General features: G+C 52.6%; 1 protein-coding gene across 1 annotated transcript; it reads left to right on the forward strand.

Moving 5' to 3' along the window:
- Positions 1-10,904: 10,904 nt before the first annotated feature.
- Positions 10,905-20,522, forward strand: LOC309841391 (pepsin A). Its single transcript, XM_082684281.1, has 9 exons — positions 10,905-10,995; positions 11,437-11,593; positions 13,617-13,734; positions 14,293-14,411; positions 15,110-15,309; positions 17,029-17,145; positions 18,085-18,229; positions 18,323-18,421; positions 19,769-20,522. The coding sequence occupies exons 1-9, from the start codon at positions 10,940-10,942 to the stop codon at positions 19,916-19,918; spliced, it is 1,161 nt and encodes a 386-aa protein (XP_082540407.1). The 5' UTR covers positions 10,905-10,939; the 3' UTR covers positions 19,919-20,522.

Consider the following 20,522-nt stretch of genomic DNA (forward strand, 5'->3'; position numbering starts at 1 on the left):
TTGTGTCAAAAAAAAATACAGGAGTCGGCTGAAAGGGGCTCCAGGGGCCAAGCCCAAAACAATCAAGCATGAAAAGTAAGAAAACTAATACCGGATTTAACTCACCGAATAAAATAAGAATCTCTGAGTCCATACTGATCAATAAATACAAAGCGATCCATGAATGCATAGGGTGAGGGCCAGCTCGTCGCCACCATAAGCTGCCAATTGAACAATGTCAATGAAAATTTTCACTCTGCAGCCATCACTTTAATGATCAGTTCACGCACCAACCTGAAGGGTTGCTTCGACTTGGGTGAAGGTCTCACAGGGAGCAGCCTATTTGCACAGTCACAGAGCACCTCCCTACAGAACACCTTAGTAATCCCAGCGCCAGAACCACATGGACGATCTGGACAGCAGGTGCCACCCTTAACCACGTCACCAAAGTCAGCAGCACCCAGCATGAGACAGATGAACCCCCAGTGCCCCCGTGACATTCCTGAAAAAAAAAAAAAAAAAAAAACCAGAACCTGGATCTAAAAGTAAGAGTACCTCAAACAAACCCAAATCCAGATACATTCTGCAAAACCAGCCGGTGCTCTTCAAAACTGTCCGTGTCAAGAACAACAAAAGGCAGGCCAAGGGGCTATTCCAGATTGAAAGCTGGGTCAGGAGAGAAAAAAAAAAATCACTGAAATGGGACAATCTTAGGACAGCCGGTGAATTTGAATACACACTGTGTGTCAGGTTGTGTTAGGCTCGTGTCAATGTTAAATTTCCTCAATACGATCACTGCGTTGTGGTTATGTAAGCCAATGTCTTTGTTCTTTGGAGATATGCACTAAAGATTTAGGAGTGAAGGGCCATGATGTCTGCAACTGACTCAAACTATTTAACCAAAATTGTGCTCCGTGTGTGTGTGTGTGTGTGTGTGTGCGCGCGCGCTCACGCACGTGTGTATAGACAGAGCAAAAATGGAAAAATGTTAATAATGGGGGAACCTGGGTGAAGTATATATGGGAATTTGCGGCACTAGCCTGGCAGTTTTTCTGGACATCTGAGATATTTTCAAAATAAAAAGTTTTGAAATTTGTAAATGGTTTCATGCTTGGCGCCAGGGGCGAGACAGCCCCAGGGCTGCAGGGGAAGGGATGGTGGCTTACCTGAGCCAGCCCTGGGACAGAGAACAGCTTCCGGCTGAGAAGGGTGACTGGTGTGGCAGGCACACCAGCAGGGGGATTTTCAAGCCTCCAGGCAGACCCCGAAGCCTCCTCTACCTGTCCTAGTGATTCTTACAGAGGGTCTGTTGGGATGCCTAGCCATTCGCTCAATGTCTACTCTGTGTCAGTTTCAACTGCCTGTAAAAAGTTGATTCTCCCTGGGAATCTTAGGCTACTCTCCTTAAGACAGTTCAAATGCCTCCCCCTCCATGACGACCTCCCAGATGCTCCCTGAAAGTGAGCTCTTTTTTCTAAATGGTCTATAGCACCTTGTCTCTTTTCGGTATCCTGCTCTACTTAAGTATTACGATCATTTTCTGCCTATTATTTTAGTAATGTAAGTCTGGGTCTTATGCCTCCCACTCAGATGTGAACCGAATGGAGGCAAAATTCATGGCTACTTTGTCTCCCGCAGGCCTAATGCCCAGCACACGGAATGAATGAGGAGATGGACCAGGCCAAGGACTCATGGGGTATCTGGGGGCTCAGGGACCAGTCCAAGGTGGGCAATGCAAAGCAGGAAGAGGGTCTAGAAAGATGGCAGAGGTTTCTCAGGCATTCACGGCTTCACCGCCCACCGCTAGGCCAAGGCAGGAAGGCCCGCGCGCTCCTGCCACAAGTCACCCGGCTGGATGCTCCGGCTGCTTCAAGAACAGCTTTTCTCATCAGGAACCGGAGGCCCAGGTCAAGGGTTTTAAATACCCTCCGGCCACTTCCCCAGCTCCTTCCACCGTAACCAAACATGATAAAGTCCCAGGTCAGAAGCCGAGACCCAGGTCACCACCAGAAAGAACAGGGCCTCGATCAGATCAGATTGGATCAGAACAGACACGAAGGATCGGGTCCAGAGGTGTGCTCACCAGGGAGCCACGTGGCGTTCGGAGGATAAAAGAGCTGGTGCCCTGTGGGGCAAGACTCATTATCAGCAACCTTGACCTCTGTTCCCAGCAGGAGTTCACCTCAGGCCACGAGGCAGCTCCAGCTCCCAGGAGGCACCCTGAGGTGGAGTGGGAGAGACGGTGAGGGGCAGAGGGGCTTTCTGAGAATCCCTCTGTCCCTCTGCGGGACTTCAGGCCAGCTCCTTGGTTATGCTCCAGTTCCCAAGAATTTTCCATACCCTTGTTAACATCTCTATCCTCTGCCACCCCACCCCCGGGCTCCAAACATGGCCTTGTCTGCTTCCAGTTAACCCTTGTTCTGCCCGTTTCCGAACGCCTGTCTTCCCCAAGCCCTTCTCTTGCATTTTACCCAAAGCTGGGCTGGAGGCTCCAGACCAGGCTTCTGCCTTCCAAGGATTCTGCGTGAGCACGTCCCTACCACCCCCACCCCAGAAGGACTGTCTCCTTTCTGCCTTCTGACCGTGCTCAAGAGCCTGGACCACCGTGCCCAGTGTCCACAGACTTAGGGCTGTCAGGGTCCCCATGCTCCGGGCCCCTGAAAGCCAGCGGGCTCCTGCTGCCCTCGGCCGACTCACCACTCATTCGTGCTTTCATTCACTTGATCTACACGGGATGTCGATTCTGCACCAACTACCAGTGGCATCCCAGCTTCTGCTTACATACCTCCCCTGGGGCAGAGCTCATTACCTCCATGCTCCTTATCCATAGTCAACAACTCCATTTGCTTGAGTAAAACTTCTCCCCCTGACTGGGCCCCAGGGATGAACTGTGGGAGTTCTGAAATTGGGGGTCTGTCTGGGTGTGTGTCTTCTCAGGAAAGTGGCAGTAAATGCTTACAAGGCTAGGCTCAGACTCCAGACAACCCGGGTTTGAACCTCAGCTCTGCCCCCCCGCCAGCTGTGAACTTCTGTAACCTTGAACCTGTCACTGGACCTCAGCATCCTACCAGTAAGACATGCAGAGCGGGGAGCCCTTACTCGCAGGGTTGCTGAGATGAGACTTAATTCCCGTCACACACTTGCTTTTATACCTGTCAGCCATTATCACGCTCATAGGTGTCTATGCCTTACTGTCACTGGCCCTGATCTGCCTCTTGGTCCCAGGGGCTGGCCTGGGTGGGAGGGGCTTTGTTCCACCTGCCCCACGGGAGGTGAACAGCGCCAGATGAGTGTCCTATCTCCCACGAGCCATTTGCCAGCCCTCCTAGGTCTGGAAACCAAACCAAACCATTTAGAAATACACTTTCTTTTTTTTTTAAGATTTTATTTATTTATTTGTCAGAAAAAGAGAGAGATTGAGACAGAGAGAGCACAAGCAGGGGAAGTGGCGGGCTGAGGGAGAAGCAGGCTCCCCGCTGAGCAAGGAGCCTGACGCCGGACTCGATCCCATGACCCCAGGATCATGACGTGAGGCAGATGCTTAACCATCCAGGAGTCCCAAAATTCCCTTTCCTTAGTGGATAAGGAGGATCCAGAGCCAGAATGGACTACCTGCTTTTTCATTTTTTTTATTGTAAATCATAACCAATATGTAAATAAGTTTTAAGGACAAATACATGATTTAACACATTATCATGAAACACTTAAGTGACCCCACACAGGCCAAGAAATGGAACACGCCAGCCCCCAGAAGGTCTCACAGGTCTCCATCCAAGGGAACTTTCACCCCTACTATCCCAAGATGCTCAGGCCCAGTAAGACAGACAACAGTCGGCCTCAGACCCTCTGAGCAGAGGAGTCAAGTTCGCCAGCTCTGCCTTCCGCTTCTATGCACTGTAGGCAAGCTGCTGAACCTCTCTGAGCCTCAGTTTGCCAGCTATAAATCTGTGAAATGGTGCCATGTAGTCCTGGGTCTATCTCCCGGGGGAGATCTCATGCTGGCATAGGGGTACCTGGCCCTGCACAGGCAAGTGCTTGGCCCCTGAAGACAATTACTTTTACTAATTTGGGTGGGGACAGCCATCAGGGGGAGATTTCTAGGAGGGCTCTTCTCCCCCAAACTCCAAATCTACAAATGAGATAGAAACGCAAGAGGTAAGGTTGAGAAGACCCTTCGTTTCATGGGTTTTTCCAAACTGTGTACCTTTGATTCCCAGGGTTTCCATAGGAATGTCTCCACTCTGTTGCCCAGGCAACTTCGCTGTTCCCCATTTTCTATAATGGCATCGCACACATGTAAGAAGTTATAAAGATATTTTGTCCCTAGACAATTAAACTACTGATGTAAAAGTACAAGTTGCAATGCAAGACAAGAGACCTAACTGGTTTGTTGGTTGTTTTTTTTTTTCTTTTTACAATTTTATTTATTTATTTGACAGAGAGAAAGAGCACACAAGCAAGGATGCAGCAGAGGGAGAAGGCAAAGCAGTTTCTCCACTGAGCAGGGAGCTGGATGCAGGACCCGAATCCAGGACCCTGGGATCATGATGAAGCCAAAAGCAGACACTTAACCAACTGACCTACCAAGTTGCCCTTATTTTTTAATTAAAAGCAGGCTCCAGGGCGCCTGGGTGGCTCAGTGGGTTAAGCCGCTGCCTTCGGCTCAGGTCATGATCTCAGGGTCCTGGGATCGAGTCCCATATCGGGCTGTCTGCTCAGCAGGGATCCTGCTTCCCTCTCTCTCTCTCTCTCTGCCTGCCTCTCCATCTACTTGTGATTTCTGTCAAATAAATAAATAAAATCTTTAAAAAATAAAAAAATAAATAAATAAAAGCAGGCTCCAGGGGAGCCTGGGTGGCTCAGTGGGTTGAGCCTCTACCTTCGGCTCAGGTCATGATCTCAGGGTCCTGGGGTCAAGCCCCACATTGGGCTCTCTGCTCAGCAGGGAGCCTGCTTCCCCCTCTCTCTCTCTGCCTGCCTCTCTGCCTCCTTGTGATCTCTCTGTCAAATAAATAAAATCTTTAATAAATGAATAAATAAAAACAGTCTGCAAAACAGTGTGTTTTGAACCATCTGGCCCCATTTTTATAAAAAATAAATATATTTATTTGCAACATTAATGCTGGATAGTTCTGGATGGAGTTGAGTCACTTTAAAAGTTTTATTTGCCTATTAAGTCATCTACAAGGGACACATATTATTGTAGACTTGGGCCCAAAAAATCTTATTATAAATTTAATTTCAAAACCCGTGCCCATCCCTAGAGCAATTCCACAGGTCTGGGACTGGGGAGTGTTAAGTGTGTAGTGAGTGTTGTGGGAAGATTGTGTGCCTGGGGCGAGGCCCTGATTGAAAGCCCCTAAGGGACCAGCCGGCCCAACGCTTATCACACCAGCTCGATAACACTTATCGTACTTAAATGACCCATTTCAGTCTTGCCAGGATTGGGCTCCTTAGATCTCATTCCATTGTTTGACTTGATATGTTCACGGAACATTTCTGAACACCTGTACCCTTGGCAGGGCGTGCCCTGCCTTGGGGATGCCGTTCCCTCAAAGCCAAGTGCCAGGCGGGGCTAATGGCAAAGCACACAGTGTTGTCTAATCTTTCTTCCATGCCAGTCTGGCACGATGAGATTACCTGGCGTCCCCCCGCCCCCCCCCCCGGCAGCCACAGAGTGGGTCTGGCTGGCCATCAGACTTGCTCATGGAGGACACGTGGTCTTGGAGTCGGGGGTCCACTTTCCCTCCCAGGAGCTCCCGCGGGGAACGGACAGAGTGGCTTCCCTGAGTGTCCCCGGGATGGAGGCTGTGTCCATCATGGAACGTCCACCTGATGCTCTAACCTATGGGCGAGAGCCAGGTGGATGTGTGTGGGCACCGAGCCTGGCCCGGGGCAATGGTTTCCCAGGATCAGAGCCTCCCGTGGCACGGGTTCTTGTCCCTAAAGTGTCACTATTCGGTTATATGAAACTGTGTTGACCATAACCTCCTGGACTCTAGGAATCATGAAGGGACGACAATAATTTTTAAAATTACGTATCTTGGAGCATTGAGAAAAGCCTGGAGGGCCACGGAAACACCAGCCTTATTGTACAGATGGAGGTCCAGACGTCAGCTCCCTCCTTGTCTGATCGTTCACGTTTCCTGGGCCAAAAACTGATCTGCAGGGCTCTGGAGAGACCCCGAGTGGGGGGACAAGCAGAGGCAGCTACATGTCTCTTCGTGGAGTTTTCAAGGGGGGGTTCTATTGTACTAGTTTCTATGGTGTGTTAATTAACACAATTTTAGCAACTAGAAACAACTCACGTTCATTATCTCACGGTTTCTGTGGGTCAAGCAACCAGGCTGTGTTAACTGGTCCTCTGTTTCAGTGCCTCCCACAAAGCTGTGGTCAGGGTGTCAGCCAGGGACGTGGTCTCGTCTGGGGTTCACCAGGAGGAGGGTCCGCTTTCTGGCTCCCACGGTTGTCGGCGGGATTTAGCTCCTCGTGGGTTGTCAGACTGGGGCCCTCAGTTCCTTGCTGGCTGCTGGTTGGAGACCAGCCCCTGTTCTTCACTCTTTGGGGCTCTCCATGGGACACCTTGTCACATCACAGTGAGCATAAGGTAATCACAGAAGTGACCTCCCATGTGCTGTCATATCCTATTGTTAGAAGCAGGTCACAGGCCCTGCACATGTTCAGGGAGGTGCAGCGAGTACAAGGAGCAAGGAGACCAGAGGGCAAAGATAGTTGGGGGTCATCATAGACTTTGCCATAAGTAGAAAATTGGTACCACCAGATATTTCAGCCTCCTTCAGGGTGTTAAGATCTCTAATATGGGAAGATTCAGTTACCTTCACCAATCCAAGAGCTTCCCATTAGTGTGATCCAAAGACCTGTCCAGGCGGGAAGGAAAGAGCTCCCCCCCCCACAACACACACCACCACCCTCTCTTGACTTGACCACAAACCCCTTGAAGTCTTGGTATATTTCCATTTTGCTCATGGATGTACCTCCAGCCACTGAAACTACATGCTTACCCAGCACAGAACAGGTGCACAATAAAAACGTACTGAATGAATATGTAAATGACTCCTTCAGGTTCTTGCCCGAGGAGCCTTCCTTCTGCTTCCCAAACATATTTCTCCTCGGTCCGAAGTTCCCTGGTGGATCCGACAGACAAGCTGTGCCTCCAAAGAGATCCCCGTCTTCGGATTCTAAACCCTGCAACCCTCTAGTATGCCCCGAGGAGCCTGGACACTATCAGTCCCTCCCAAGAGGACCTTACCCACCCCACGCTCACCCCCAGGATGAGGTGAGAGAACCCGCCAGCCAATCTGTCATTCTTTGGCTCTGCATCTCATTTAATGGTATTACAACATCTTATCATGAAATGAATCCTATGTGTCCCCTCCAGAGCACCCCCACAAGCAGCACCTAGCTCCCAGTTTCCCTCTGCCCCCTCTCTCCTGGGGCTGCCACTGGCTGAACAGGTCCCCGGTATGAAGTCAAGTGCATTGAGTCTACTGCCCTCTAAGCGTCTACTGCTTTAGAGGGAAACGTACCTTGCCAAGTGTACGACCTAGAGAGAGAGCATTTCCATCTCCCCAAAGTCAACCTCTTCCTCTGGCCTCTCACCTGTGTTCTGTCCCCATTATTCTGCCTTTTCCAGAAGATGGTGTGTAGAATCTTACACAGGTAGCGTCTTGAGTCTGGCTTCCTTCACTGGGCGTGATGCGTGAGACTCAGCCAACAGCTCGTTTCTGTCTGCTGCTGAGCGCTCATCCATCAGGTGGCTCCCCACCATTTTCAGGGGACGGCGGAAGGACTTCCAAATTGTTACCAGTTTTTGACAATTACGAAAAAGAGCTGTTCTAAACATCTGTGCACATGTCGTTGTGGGGACGTATGGTTCTCATTTCTTTTCAGTAAATACCCAAGAGGGGGACGGCTAGGTCAGATGGTAAGTGCAGGCTTACTTTATACGACCCTGCTAAGCCTTTTTGCAGAGGGGCCAGACCTCTCGCATGCCCACCTGCCGTGGCGGCCCCGCTCCCCACCAGCACTTGGGAAGGGACAGTCGCTTCCATTTCAGTCCCTGCAAGCGCATGGCAGTTGGGGGCCTGTGGCATCGGCGTCCGTGGCATGGGTGGTGCTGCCGTCGGTTAGGCATCCAACTCTTGGTTTTGGCTCAGGTCATGATCACAGGGTAGGAGAATCGAGCCTCGATTTGGGCTCCCCGCTTTGCATGGAAACTGCTTGAGATGCTCTCCGTCTCCCTCGGCTCCTCTCGCTCATGCTCTCTCTCTCTCTCTCAAATAAATAAATCTTTTAAAAAGAAGTGTGTGGGGGCGCCTGGGTGGCTCAGTGGGTTAAGCCACTGCCTTCAGCTCAGGTCATGATCCCAGGGTCCTGGGATCGAGCCCCGCATCGGGATTTCTGCTCTGCAGGGAGCCTGCTTCCTCCTCTCTCTGCCTGCCTCTCTGCCTACTTGTGATCTCTCTCTGTCAAATAAATAAATAAAATCTTTAAAAAAAAAAAAAAAAAAAAGAAGTGTGTGATTTGTTAGCACTCCATATTTAATCCTCACAACGATCCCAAGAAAGTGATGGGACTCTTATCCCCATTTAACAGATGAGGAAACTGAGTCTCAGAGAGACCGGATCCCTAGCCCTGGGTCTTACAGACATTCAGAGGCTGGACTGGGATTCCAGCCCCAGACCTGGGATCCAGAACCCTTCAAACAATTCCTCCATGGCCTGGAGTAAGCTCCAGTCTGAGAACTGAGGCTAAGAAGGCCCCGGGAGCCACAGAGAGAGGCCTGGGTTCAAGCTCCCTCAGGCAAGTGGCACAACTTCTGTGCGCCTGAGTCTTCTCATCCGTCAAATGGGGATCATAGCGTTACTCATCATAGTGACCTCAGAGTCAGAGGTCAATAAATCTGAGCTCCCCGTCTCCTCTACCTGCCGAGGGAGAGGGACACACGGACCATGCCACTCCAGGTAAATTAGCAGAGTGGCTAATTCTAGAATCATGGCCCTACTCAGAGTCACATTCCCAAGCTGCTCTTAGCTAAACCCAGCTTGCCTGGGATTAATCAAAACACAGTGCTGAACACACCGAAGCCATTGCAGAAACAAAAGACAAAACACGCATAATGATCTTCGTGGTTCACTCCCCCCAGTCCTGAGGCTTCCCGGACTCTCCCTGCTACCACCCACCCACATTTCCCTTCATCTCCGAGTTGAGAAGTAGGCACAAAAGACTCGGTCCTTCTTTTTTTCTTTTTTTAAAAAAAAATTACGATGCATGGTTTCGGATACACATAACAGATTACACAGGGCATAAAGAATAACGATGAGCACCAAGGTACCCACCCCCCAGGGTAAGACCCAGTTACCTTTGAAGTCCAGATGAGCAGCGCCCCACACACGCCCCGCCCCCACTCCCTCCCCGCCCCCCTCCCCACCCCTGGCCGCTTTGAGCCAGGGTTTCAGCTGGTGCTCCCAGAACTTAGGCAAGCCTTTGTAGGACTATCAGCTCCACCATAGAAGGGCTGAGATCGGCCCACAAATCAGAGTGAGAAAGGCTAGGAGCGGGGGGAGAAAAGACAGAGGAGAGGAAGTGGGTACCAAAACACTTGAAGGTGGAAAACACAGCACAAGGATCCACATTTGGGGACCAAAGATGTCTTACCTGGGAAGTATGCAAAGCGAATGTGCTATGTACTCACCACCCCTGGTCCCAACCTTGAACCACACTCCCCACCTCTCCACATTCACCCTGAGGCATGGCACAAAATTTGGAGCTTTCATAGAATCTGTGTCTCCTGGTAAAACCAGGGATGGCCCAGGGAATCTGCTCTCAAAACAACACCCACAGATAGGGCTTGCTACTACTGACTGGCACCCTCCCTCCTGCTTATCTCTGTCCCCCACAACTGCTGAATCAAAGTTGTCACTCCACTTTGTCCATTGACGAAGCCCCACAAGGTAGAGAATCTTATGGGTTGATAAACATCCTCTTCCAAGAAGAAGAACCTTCTTCCAAGAAGATTTTTTTTTTTTTTAAAGAGGATCCTCTTCTAAGTCATTCACATGCTAGTATGAATTTGCCCAGATAGCTTTGGGCAAATCCACTGGAGCTGATTTGGCCATGTTTTAAGCATGGATCCCCTGGGAGAGTCAGACCCTGGTGGGGTCTCCAAGGTGGAGGCTTCCAGCAACCTGAGAGGGGGAGAGAAGAGCAGTAGGGAGAGAAGGGGCACGAAACGAAAAAGGTGCAGATTTCAATGACAAATGCAGCTGGGTTCAAGTTTGCTTCCTCCAGCAAAGGAAGGCAGTATTCTCCCACTCGCTCCAGCCTCTCCTCTTCCTCTGTGCTGCATGCACCCCTTCCCGAGAATCAGCTCAACTGCCATGAGAAACCTTAGGCGAATCTGACACCCAACAATCCCTCAGGAGGACATTGCTGTGTGAAAATGTGTCCTGAGTCCCGAACCACCAACCTAAGAATGAGCTTCGGGGTAGCAGCTACAGGAACATGGACCATCACTGAGTCAGGGGACTGTTCTCACAGGGGTATCCCCCAGGGGCAGATCAGAGTACAAGCCCCCTTAATATCTGTTCAGTATTAAGTGAACTTTAGACCAATTTTGTGAAAACATGCAACTTGTCAAGTTTTAATGAATTCCATTATTTAAGGAATAAGCCGCAACTCCATAGCTTGCTCCATCCTCACTGTGGGGGACGGTCACAGTGGAAATCTACTCGATTGGAAACTTCCCGAATGGAGCTGAGGGGCGGGGACAATCTTATCAGGAACTTTTCTGTTTGGGGTTAGGAAAATGGGTGACATTTGGAGGCTGATAAGACTCAGCCCCAAGCCCTTGGACCGTATATAAGGAGCAACTCCTGCCTGCTACGGTACACTTTCCAGCCTTCGACCCTTCTCTGGAGATCGGGAGCCGAGAAGAACCATGAAGTGGCTGCTGCTGATCACTTTGGTGGCCCTCTCTGAGTGCGCCATCGTCAAGTGAGTCTGGGGGATGCACAGCCCCAGGACCAGCTTCCCGGAGCTGTTTCCTTCTGTTGCTTCTCATGTTCCTTTCTTTGGCCCTCAGGTTTTTCTTCCTGCTTCCCTCATCCAACTTATATCTCCTCCACCACCTCCAGCCTCCCTTTTTGTCTCCCTCTTCCCTTTTGGGGAAGCAGCATGGCTGACATGGGTCTTGAGTCCTGCCCGGGCTGGGTTCCCAGCTCCAGGACCAGGCCGGGTGACTCTGGGTACCCGCTCAACCTCCTTGCGTTAGTGTGCCAAAAAGAGAAGCGTCTCCCCCTCAGCTTCTCCTTCCTTCTTCCTCTCTTGGGCCAGCTTCCTTTACCTCCCAAGGCTTCCATGGCACCCCACGAGCAGATTCCTTGTCTAACTACTCTGCCTCCTCCAACCCACCCGTTTGCTCACACTCTGCCACAGGATTCCCCTGGTCAAAAAGAAGTCCTTGAGAAAGACCCTGTTGGACCATGGGCTCCTAGGGGACTTCCTGAAGAAACACAGCCCCAACCCAGCCAGCAAGTACTTCCCCCAGGAGGCTCCCGTGATGGCCACACAGCCCCTGGAGAACTACATGGACGTGAGTGCCCAGGACAGAGGTGCTCCCAGGGGTCTTGGATAGTGGGCCAGGGCTCCCAGGCAGGATCTCAGAGGCACAGGGCATGCAGGAAAACTCACAGGCTCTCACTGGTTCTGTCGTTCATTCATCCAGTGTTCATGCCCTCGTGCCACTCAGTCTAGGAGAGAGAGGTTAGCAGGGACCCTCGGAAACCCCGAACAGTGCCACCAGGCCAAGAGTGAACAGTAAATGTCTCATGCTCAGAGGGTGTGGCCAGGGCAAACATTGACGGAAGAGCCAGGCTTTCCAGGGGACAAGAGAGCTTCCCAGGGGGTGACTGCTTGTGCCAGACCCCATGACATTGGGGAACAGAGTGCATTTGAGGAAAGCAGGCCAGCGTTCATGGAGAGTAGAGAGCAAGGAAAGGAGGCACAGCGAGGCCTGAGGAGTCAGAGTCTCCTGTAATTGCCACAGAATTTTCGTTTTTTTTTTTTTTAAGATTTTATTTATTTATTTGACACAGGGAGAGAGATCACAAGTAGGCAGAGAGGTAGGCAGGGAGAGAGGGGGAAGCAGGCTCCCCGCTGACCAGAGAGCCCGATGCGGGGCTCGATCCCAGGACCCTGAGATCATGACCTGAGCTGAAGGCAGAGTCTCAACCACTGAGCCCCCTAGGCACCCGCCACAGAATTGTCTTAACCAGGAGCTTGAGGAAGATCACTATGACTCCCCAGTTTGGGACCCCATCGCCACACCCTGCCCTTTGGTAGATATTACGTGTCACTACTGTGAATGGCCTACGTGTCCCTACTGTGAATGGCCCTGGGCCAAGGGTAGGAGACCAAGCTTCCTGTCATTAAGAGCTTTACCTGTGAAATCCGCCAGCCCTGGCCCCGAGCTCAGCTCTCATGCTCGTGAGCCACCTGACCTTGGGCAAGTCACTTACCTTCTCCACTTGCTTGTCTGCAAAACGGAACCACTAAAATCTATCATCGTGGTGTCGTTGCAAGTAATGGAGGCAATAATGCTTTTCAGAGTGCTTAGCACAGGGCCTGGACCTTCGTAAGGGCTTGGTAAAGTTGGCTCACCTGTTCACTTGACAAATTCGTATGGAGCACCTACTCTGTGCACGGAGCTAAGGAAGCAGTGGAGAAGAAGTGATGTTCTCAGAGCTTATAGTCTAGAGGGAAAGACAAGTTAGAGACAAATAAATGTACGATAATTTCAGAGAATGACAAGGGTCACAAATTAAATATTGAGTAAGGGGGAGAAGAAAGACGGAGGGGGAAAATGCAGATAAAGGAGTCAGGGAGGGGACAGAGGGGACATTTCACTGGAGCTCTGAATGAGTGATGAGGAGGAGCCAGCCAGGGAAAGATCCAGAATAAACATCTTCCTCACACAAGAAATAGCTAGTGCACAGGCCCTAGGAGGGGAAGGAGCTCATCATCATCCAAGAGCCACAAGACCAGCGGGGCTGGAACAGAGCTGGCGAGGGAGAAGGGACTGCCACTGAGAATCACAATCCTGACTGTGTCCTTTTGTGCCCTTTCTTGAGCCTGCCACCCACACCTAGATTTAGGAATCTGACATCTCCAGGGGTCCTCTTCATTAGGTGACTCATTGATCTCCCCGTCGACAATTTACTGAAGAAGCACTTCAGCATGTACTCTGATGGGTGCAGTCAGGCCCCACCCCTTTCCAAGAACATGCATTCTCTAAGAAAATGAGATTAAGATATACAAGACAAGAGCTGAAGAGGGGACAGTAGATTATCACTGGGTGTTCATGGTGCTTAGCAGAGAACAGTGAGAGGGTAACGGGGGAGCAACCAAGGAAGGCTTCCAGGAGGAGGGGAGACCGGGCTGGGCCTTGAAGAATGGATGCACTGGGCAGGGAGAGAAGGGCTAAGAGAACAGTGAAGGGAAATTCTGGAAGGTGGGTGGAGGCGCCAACCCAGACACAGTCCACAGGGACGCCGGGCCGTGGGGTCCCAGCGAACGGTGTGCTCAGTGAACTGTGCCTCCCCACCCCGTCCTGACAGATGGAGTACTTCGGCACCATCGGCATCGGCACCCCCCCTCAGGAGTTCACTGTGATCTTCGACACCGGCTCCTCCAACCTCTGGGTGCCCTCCGTCTACTGCTCCAGTCCTGCCTGCTGTGAGTTCGTGGACCCTCCCCACCTGGGCTTCCAGGCACCAACCCATCGGGGAGCCCAGAACACCCAGGGCTGCAAATAGGTCCATTTTCAAGCTGGGGGGTGGGGCTTGGGTGTCAATCAGGGATTCACGCCACAGGCATTAACTGAGCACCTATTATGTGCCAAGCCCTGGGCTTAGGTGCCCAAAGATTGGGGGGTGAATCACGTGTGGTCTCTGCCCTCCGGGATGTCAGCCCACTTGCCGAGAGAAGCGTGAAGGTGTTTAGCACCGTGGGTGGCCATGAGGCTGCTCTGCTCAGGGGAGAAATCAGGAGGACTTCCAGGAGGAGGGGAGACCAGGATGTCCTTGGCAACCTCCCATCCGGGACAGGGTCCCAACCGGCCCAACTAGACAGAAGCAGAAACTGGGATTCTTAGGCTCTAAAGTTCGGGGGAGAGGTGACTTTTCTCCTCCAAAGCCCACCCAGAAACAAGGCCCCCACCCTAGGAAGACCCTCTCAGCCCATGACTCTTGCTCTGCTTTTTGAGTGTAACGTAGTTACTTCTCGCCCTGACAGCCAACCACAAGCGCTTCAACCCTCAGCAGTCCTCCACCTACGAGAGCACCAGCCAGACAGTCTCCATCGCCTACGGCACCGGCAGCATGACAGGCATCCTGGGCTATGACACCGTCCAGGTGAGCACCTGACGGCCGGCCACCTGCCCAACCCTGAAGCCGTCTTCCCAGGACCCTGGGGAGCACAGTGCACCCCCACCCCGAGCAAGCTTATTCAAGCAATGTGGGTCTCGGTGACCACAAAAGTAACCTGAGAAGGATGCGGGAAGCAAAAGTGGCAAAGATGTCACAGACTTTCCCAGGTGGGGCAGTGGTGGGTAAGGCCAGGAGCCATTGGCCAACCTCCGCACCCACAAGTTGAAGGCTGGGCAGGGGACAGGAGCAGAAGACAAAAAGGCCCAGTTCTCCTGCAGCACATCCTCCCCCTTTTCATGCCCCTCCTGCAGCCCTCCCCGCACCCCCAGGAGAACTCCACAAGCCCCGCCACCCCCACCCCCCGCGGGGTGATGCAGGGGTCAAGGGCTCTGACTTGCCTGGGGTCTGCTTTGCATGCAGTCGTCAGAAACACACACACACACACACACACTGTGACCATCTGCTCGGCCCCAAATTCTCACTCTTCGTCTCCGACCGAGGCCATCTGGAGACCCGTAAGAAGCATTCCTGGAGCCAGTCCTTCCCCCTTCCTTCCAGCCCGCTGCCTGAGAAGCGGGGTCCTACTCGAAATGAAGCGGGCATACTCTGGGCCCACGGCGGGCGCCCCCCTGCGCTCCGTCAACACAGGCTGATGGAGAACATCTTGGTTTCCCCCAATTCAGGTTGGAGGCATCTCAGACACCAACCAGATCTTCGGCCTGAGCGAGACGGAGCCCGGCTCCTTCCTGTACTACGCTCCCTTCGACGGCATCCTGGGTCTGGCCTACCCCCAGATTGCATCTTCCGGGGCTACCCCTGTCTTCGACAACATGTGGAACCAGGGGCTGGTTTCCCAGGACCTCTTCTCCGTCTACCTAAGCAGGTAAGTTGGGCAGGGCCGGGGTTGGGGGGGGGGTTGGTCACAGCCGCCTGGCCCAGCCCGGCTGTCCAGGGCTGGGGGGGGTGGGCGGGGTCTCAGCCTGCAAGGGATTTGAAAGGTCAAGGTCCGAGTCTCAAGAGGTAAATCTTGGAGATGAAGGTGTCAAATCCCTCCCTGACCAACCTCCTTCCTTCATCTTGTGTGACTTCTATCGCTTTGACTTATATGATCAAACCTCGTTAGCCATTTGCTCCCAGCACCAGCCCCGCTCGTGGCGGGCCCCCAGGAGTGGATTAAGTGAATCCACTTAAAATGGGGGCCAAAATTCCATAGCAAAAAATGAGAATAGGACTTATGTTTTGAACAAGGGAATTTTAACTGACGAAAACAAGTTTCTTCTGTTAGTTAACAAAATCCACGTGCCGGTTATGACTATGAATTAATTAGAAGAATGAGTAAAGAATACGCCAAGGGCTGGTTTCGCTGAGCAAAGTTTTATGCAAGAATATCAGAGGGTGTCATCAGTTTCCTGGAGACACTCAGCCTTCCTCCAACACATCCTGCTCTCTCGAAGCACTTTGCCATGTTCTCCCGGAGTGGCTAACTGTTCTGCTGTAACCTCATTGGGTCGCGCTGTACAGGTGGACGTTTGCCGGGAGGCAGGGTGGGGTTAGCGAGTGGGGCCCGTTGTATCCGTGGCCAGTTCTTCCCTGGTTAATTTCCTATCTTCGCCCACCTTTGCTTCCCTGTCTGACCCGAAAGGGCAGAGATTTAGAAAACAAATGTCCCAGGAACCAGGACTCCTGCAATTTACAACAGGAGCAGCCATTCCTCCGTGTCTGCCCTTGGCCACTTGATATTCCCGTCGGCTCGCTCGTACACAGAACCTGTCTTTATGGCTACTTCGGTATTTATCTTATTTCTCCGACCGATCAGGGCCTTCTCCATCACAATCACTCTGGACATTTTATTTTTTTTATTTATTTTTTTTTTAAAGATTTTTTATTTATTTATTTGACAGAGAGAGATGACAAGCAGGCAGAGAGGCAGGCAGAGAGAGAGGAGGAAGCAGGCTCCCCGCTAAGCAGAGAGCCCGATGCGGGGCTCGATCCCAGGACCCTGGGATCATGACCTGAGCCGAAGGCAGCAGCTTAACCCACTGAGCCACCCAGGCGCCCCTCACTCTGGACATTTTAGACCAGAGAATTCTTTATTGCTGGGGGGCTGTCCTGTGCATTGGGGGATGGTTAGCAGCTTCCCTGGCCTGTCTACTGGCTTTCAATAGCACCCCCTTACCCCTTCCAAATCACGACAATCAAAAAACATCCCAGGTGTTGGCAAACTGGAAACCACCCCTGGCTGAGAGTCAGGAAATTCCATGATCAGGTCCTGACGAGCGGCCACTTTCACGTATTTGCTTCTCTTGAGGTCCCCGCAGCAAGGAGAGCGAACATGGGGTAGAAACCACACACCTTGGGACCAGAAGGACCTAGGCACTCCGTGGCTCCATGGCCGTGTGACCTTGAGGGAGTTGTCTCATGTCTTTGAGCCTCACCGTAAAGTGGAAATGAAAATTTCCACTGTGTCTGTCATACACTTGGCACAGCTCCTGGCACTGGCAAGAGCCCCATCAAGAATAGCTCTTGGGATGCGCAGAGTAGATATTCGGGTGAATGAATGAATGAATGAATGAGTTTCTGTCTCTCACCTCACTTTCCATAGCAATGACCAGAGTGGCAGCGTGGTGATGTTTGGTGGCATCGATTCTTCTTACTTCACTGGAAACCTGAACTGGGTGCCCGTTTCTGTCGAGGGTTATTGGCAGATCTCCGTGGACAGGTGAGAGCTCTGTGGATGGCCTACACCCTGCCGTGGGCCCTGGTCTCCTTTCCATATAGACCTGTAGTTAACTAAGCTTTCTAGAATCCCCCTCGAACAGCCTGCACAGGGAAATGTACCCCAGGGGAGAACGTGTTGGCCAAGCCAGAGAGACCCCAAGAAAGGCATCTCACTGGAAGAGAAAAGCCACTTTCCTTCAAACAAGCAGGACAATCTCCCAGCATACACATCCACACAGCCCAGCCCCGAGGGGACATTGAACTAGCACACGTCCCTCCCACCCTAGGGTGAAGGGGCTGACTTGTTTCAAGGCATTCCTTTCCATTCTCCCCTTGGGAACCTGCCCCTCCCCCAAGCAGCCTCGTTCCCCAGCTGTCTGTCACCCAGCTGGCCTGCTAGGGGGACCAGCCGCCCAGTTTGGCCCAGGATTGAGCTGTTTCCCTGGACACCAGACTCACGGTACCAAAACCAGGATGGTCCCGAACAAACTGGCACATCCTGGTCACCTTGTGTCTGCCCCAGCCCGTCACGTCTTCTGCCTCCTGCCCCTGCTCAGTATCTCCATCAGTCCCTGCCTGTGCTGTCCTCCTCCAGCTCTGCTCCTTCTTGGAAGCCTTCCCCGGCACCACCACCCTGTCCCCTGGCCATGTGTCCTGCTCCTTCTGCTCTAGTGCCATCATAACCCATCTTTCCAGACCATGCACTCGCTGCAGCCTGGAACCATGCGGCTGTCCGGTTGTGCATCTCCCGTGCCTAGCACAAAGTGGGTGTTCCATCGATATTTGTGGAGTAACTGAATACGTGAAAGCATGCGAGCTGCTGGAATTTTATGTATCGGCCCATGGATGGAAGAGGGCCCCTCTGGGGCCACCTGGTTCCTCCTGAGGGAGATACACCCCCCGGGGGCTCAGGAGATGCTTACTTGTGTCTCATCCTCAGTATCACCATGAACGGACAGCCCATCGCTTGCAGTCAGGGCTGCCAGGCCATTGTTGACACAGGCACCTCTCTGCTGACTGGCCCAAGCAATGCCATTGCCAACATCCAGAGCACCATCGGAGCCAGCCAGGACTCATACGGCCAGGTGAGTCCAGCCCCGGCTGCCCTGTTCTAGACCCGAGGGGTGGTTGGGCCATGCAGGAGAAATCAAAGTCCTCCTAACCCTCACTCTCTCCAGATGGTGATCAGCTGCTCAGCCATCAACAACCTGCCCGACATCGTCTTCACCATCAACGGCATCCAGTACCCTCTGCCTCCCAGTGCCTACATCCTGCAGGTGAGGGGGCTTGGGGCCAGTCACCAACGGGCGCCTGCAGCAAACATGGCCACATGCCCCTCACCCCCCCACCATCCCGGCCTTTGCACAAGGGAAAGTGATCTTCCACAGGCTGAAGCTGACATCTGCTCTGGACAGCCTCCAGAGAAAAAGAAGACACTTAAAATAAGTGTATAAATGAAAATGGGGGGATGCGGCGCCCCCCAAGGGGAAAAGGGAGGCAAAGGCAGGAAGAGAGAATTTCCAGTCGGACACCGGAGTCCAAGCCCTGGGTCTCAGGGACCGACTCATGATTCAGAACCAGTTGCAACTTGTCCTGGCTCTCAGTGTCCTGCTCTAGAAGCTAAAGATGTCCACTTTCCCCACCCCCAGGGTGTGGGTGGGGTGATCGAGTGGGATCAGCCACATCGAAGCTACAGAGGGTTGAGCAAATGGAAACCCTACCTTCCGTGGGGACAGGGTTTGTGATGCTCCTACTATATCTACCAAGTAACCAATCTTTCCTTGGTAGAGATGAGCCACAGGACTACGCTGCCTGGACTATTAGAACGCCAGGTGGAAAACCAATTCTGCCCCGAGGGTCGATGTCATTCAACAAGAAGTACTGATGGCTGCTAGGCTGTCCCCACCCCTAACAGGGATGCTGATTAATTAGGAGGGGGCGTGGCCTAAGCAGTGGGAGGGCGTAGCCTAAAGTTCCCCAGGCAGGTTTTTTTTTTTTAAGATTTTATTTATTTATTTGACAGAGAGAGATCACAAGTAGATGGAGAGGCAGGCAGAGAGAGAGAGGGAAGCAGGCTCCCTGCTGAGGAGAGAACCTGATGCAGGACTCGATCCCAGGACCCTGAGATCCTGACCTGAGCCGAAGGCAGCGGCTCAACCCATTGAGCCACCCAGGCACCCCTCCCCAGGCAGTTCTAAATGTACAGCCAAGGTGGTGGCCCCGATGCCCCTAGGACTCACAGCTGATTTGCTTTGCCACTGGACAGGGTCAGAATGAGAAAAGGCTATGTCACCAGGGCTTCCAAAATCCTTCCCGGCGGCTGACTTCTCCCCCAAACCTCTTAGCTCCAATGCTGATGTCAGGGTCTGTATGTCTGCCAGAAACACTGGATCATGTCTAGTAATCACTGGATCATGTCTAGTAATCCCTGGAAACCAACAGCAGAGCCAGCAGCTTATACAGGCAGACCCCTGGCCAAGAAGAGCCAGGTCCCCGGACATCAGCCAGGAAATTCCTCCCTTGCGCGTGCCGTGCGGCTGCCTGCGGGCCTTGATGCTTTGCCCCCGCGCCCCGTCACCGGGGAGCCTGTGCCCCGTCTCCAGCTCTCTTCTCCTTTCCTCCAGAACCAGCAGGGCTGTGTCAGCGGCTTCCAAGGCATGAACCTCCCCACCCCCTCCGGAGAGCTCTGGATCCTGGGTGACGTCTTCATCCGCCAATACTTCGCGGTCTTCGACAGGGGCAACAACCAGGTCGGCCTGGCTCCCGTGGCCTGAGCCCGCGTCTCTCCCGCCGCGTCCCAGGAAGATCTAGCCTTAGTCGCCCACTCTAGATGTATATAATTCTCCTGACTGTGCTTCCTAGGCACCTGTGGAGGTGGAATCCTGGCCCCCTTCCCTGTCATACCAATAACGTAGAATAAAAACCCATCCTCCTGAAAAATGTGCTGTGTGTTTCTTCTCACACCACGAGGATCAGAACACTGGGGCAAAGGGACAAGACAACGTCGTCCACTTGGACGGCACCAGACAGGGCTACACACCCTGTGTGAGGCCAGGGAGATGATGGGCCCTCAGCACGGGGATGGGGCCATGAGAGAAAGACAGGTACCAGAAATCCCAGGCCCCATTGCCTCCTCGGGGAATGGGGCACCTAGGTTCTCGGTGAGGGAGTCAACTTCTTTCTCCCAAAGGCGGTAGGAGACAGTGAGGAAAGGGAAGAGATTGGGAGGAAGAAGCCTTCCACTGATGGGGATATGCCTATGCAGGCCAGGCAGGGGGAGGAGGGGTGACCAAGGGTGACACTCTCACATCTACCGGGCTGCTCTCTGGGATGAGCTGGTTGATCCAGACCAACACTGGAATACCCCTCCAGGCTCTG

This window comes from Mustela nivalis, assembly GCF_964662115.1.
Source record: "Mustela nivalis genome assembly, chromosome: 9".
Lineage (NCBI taxonomy): Eukaryota > Metazoa > Chordata > Mammalia > Carnivora > Mustelidae > Mustela > Mustela nivalis.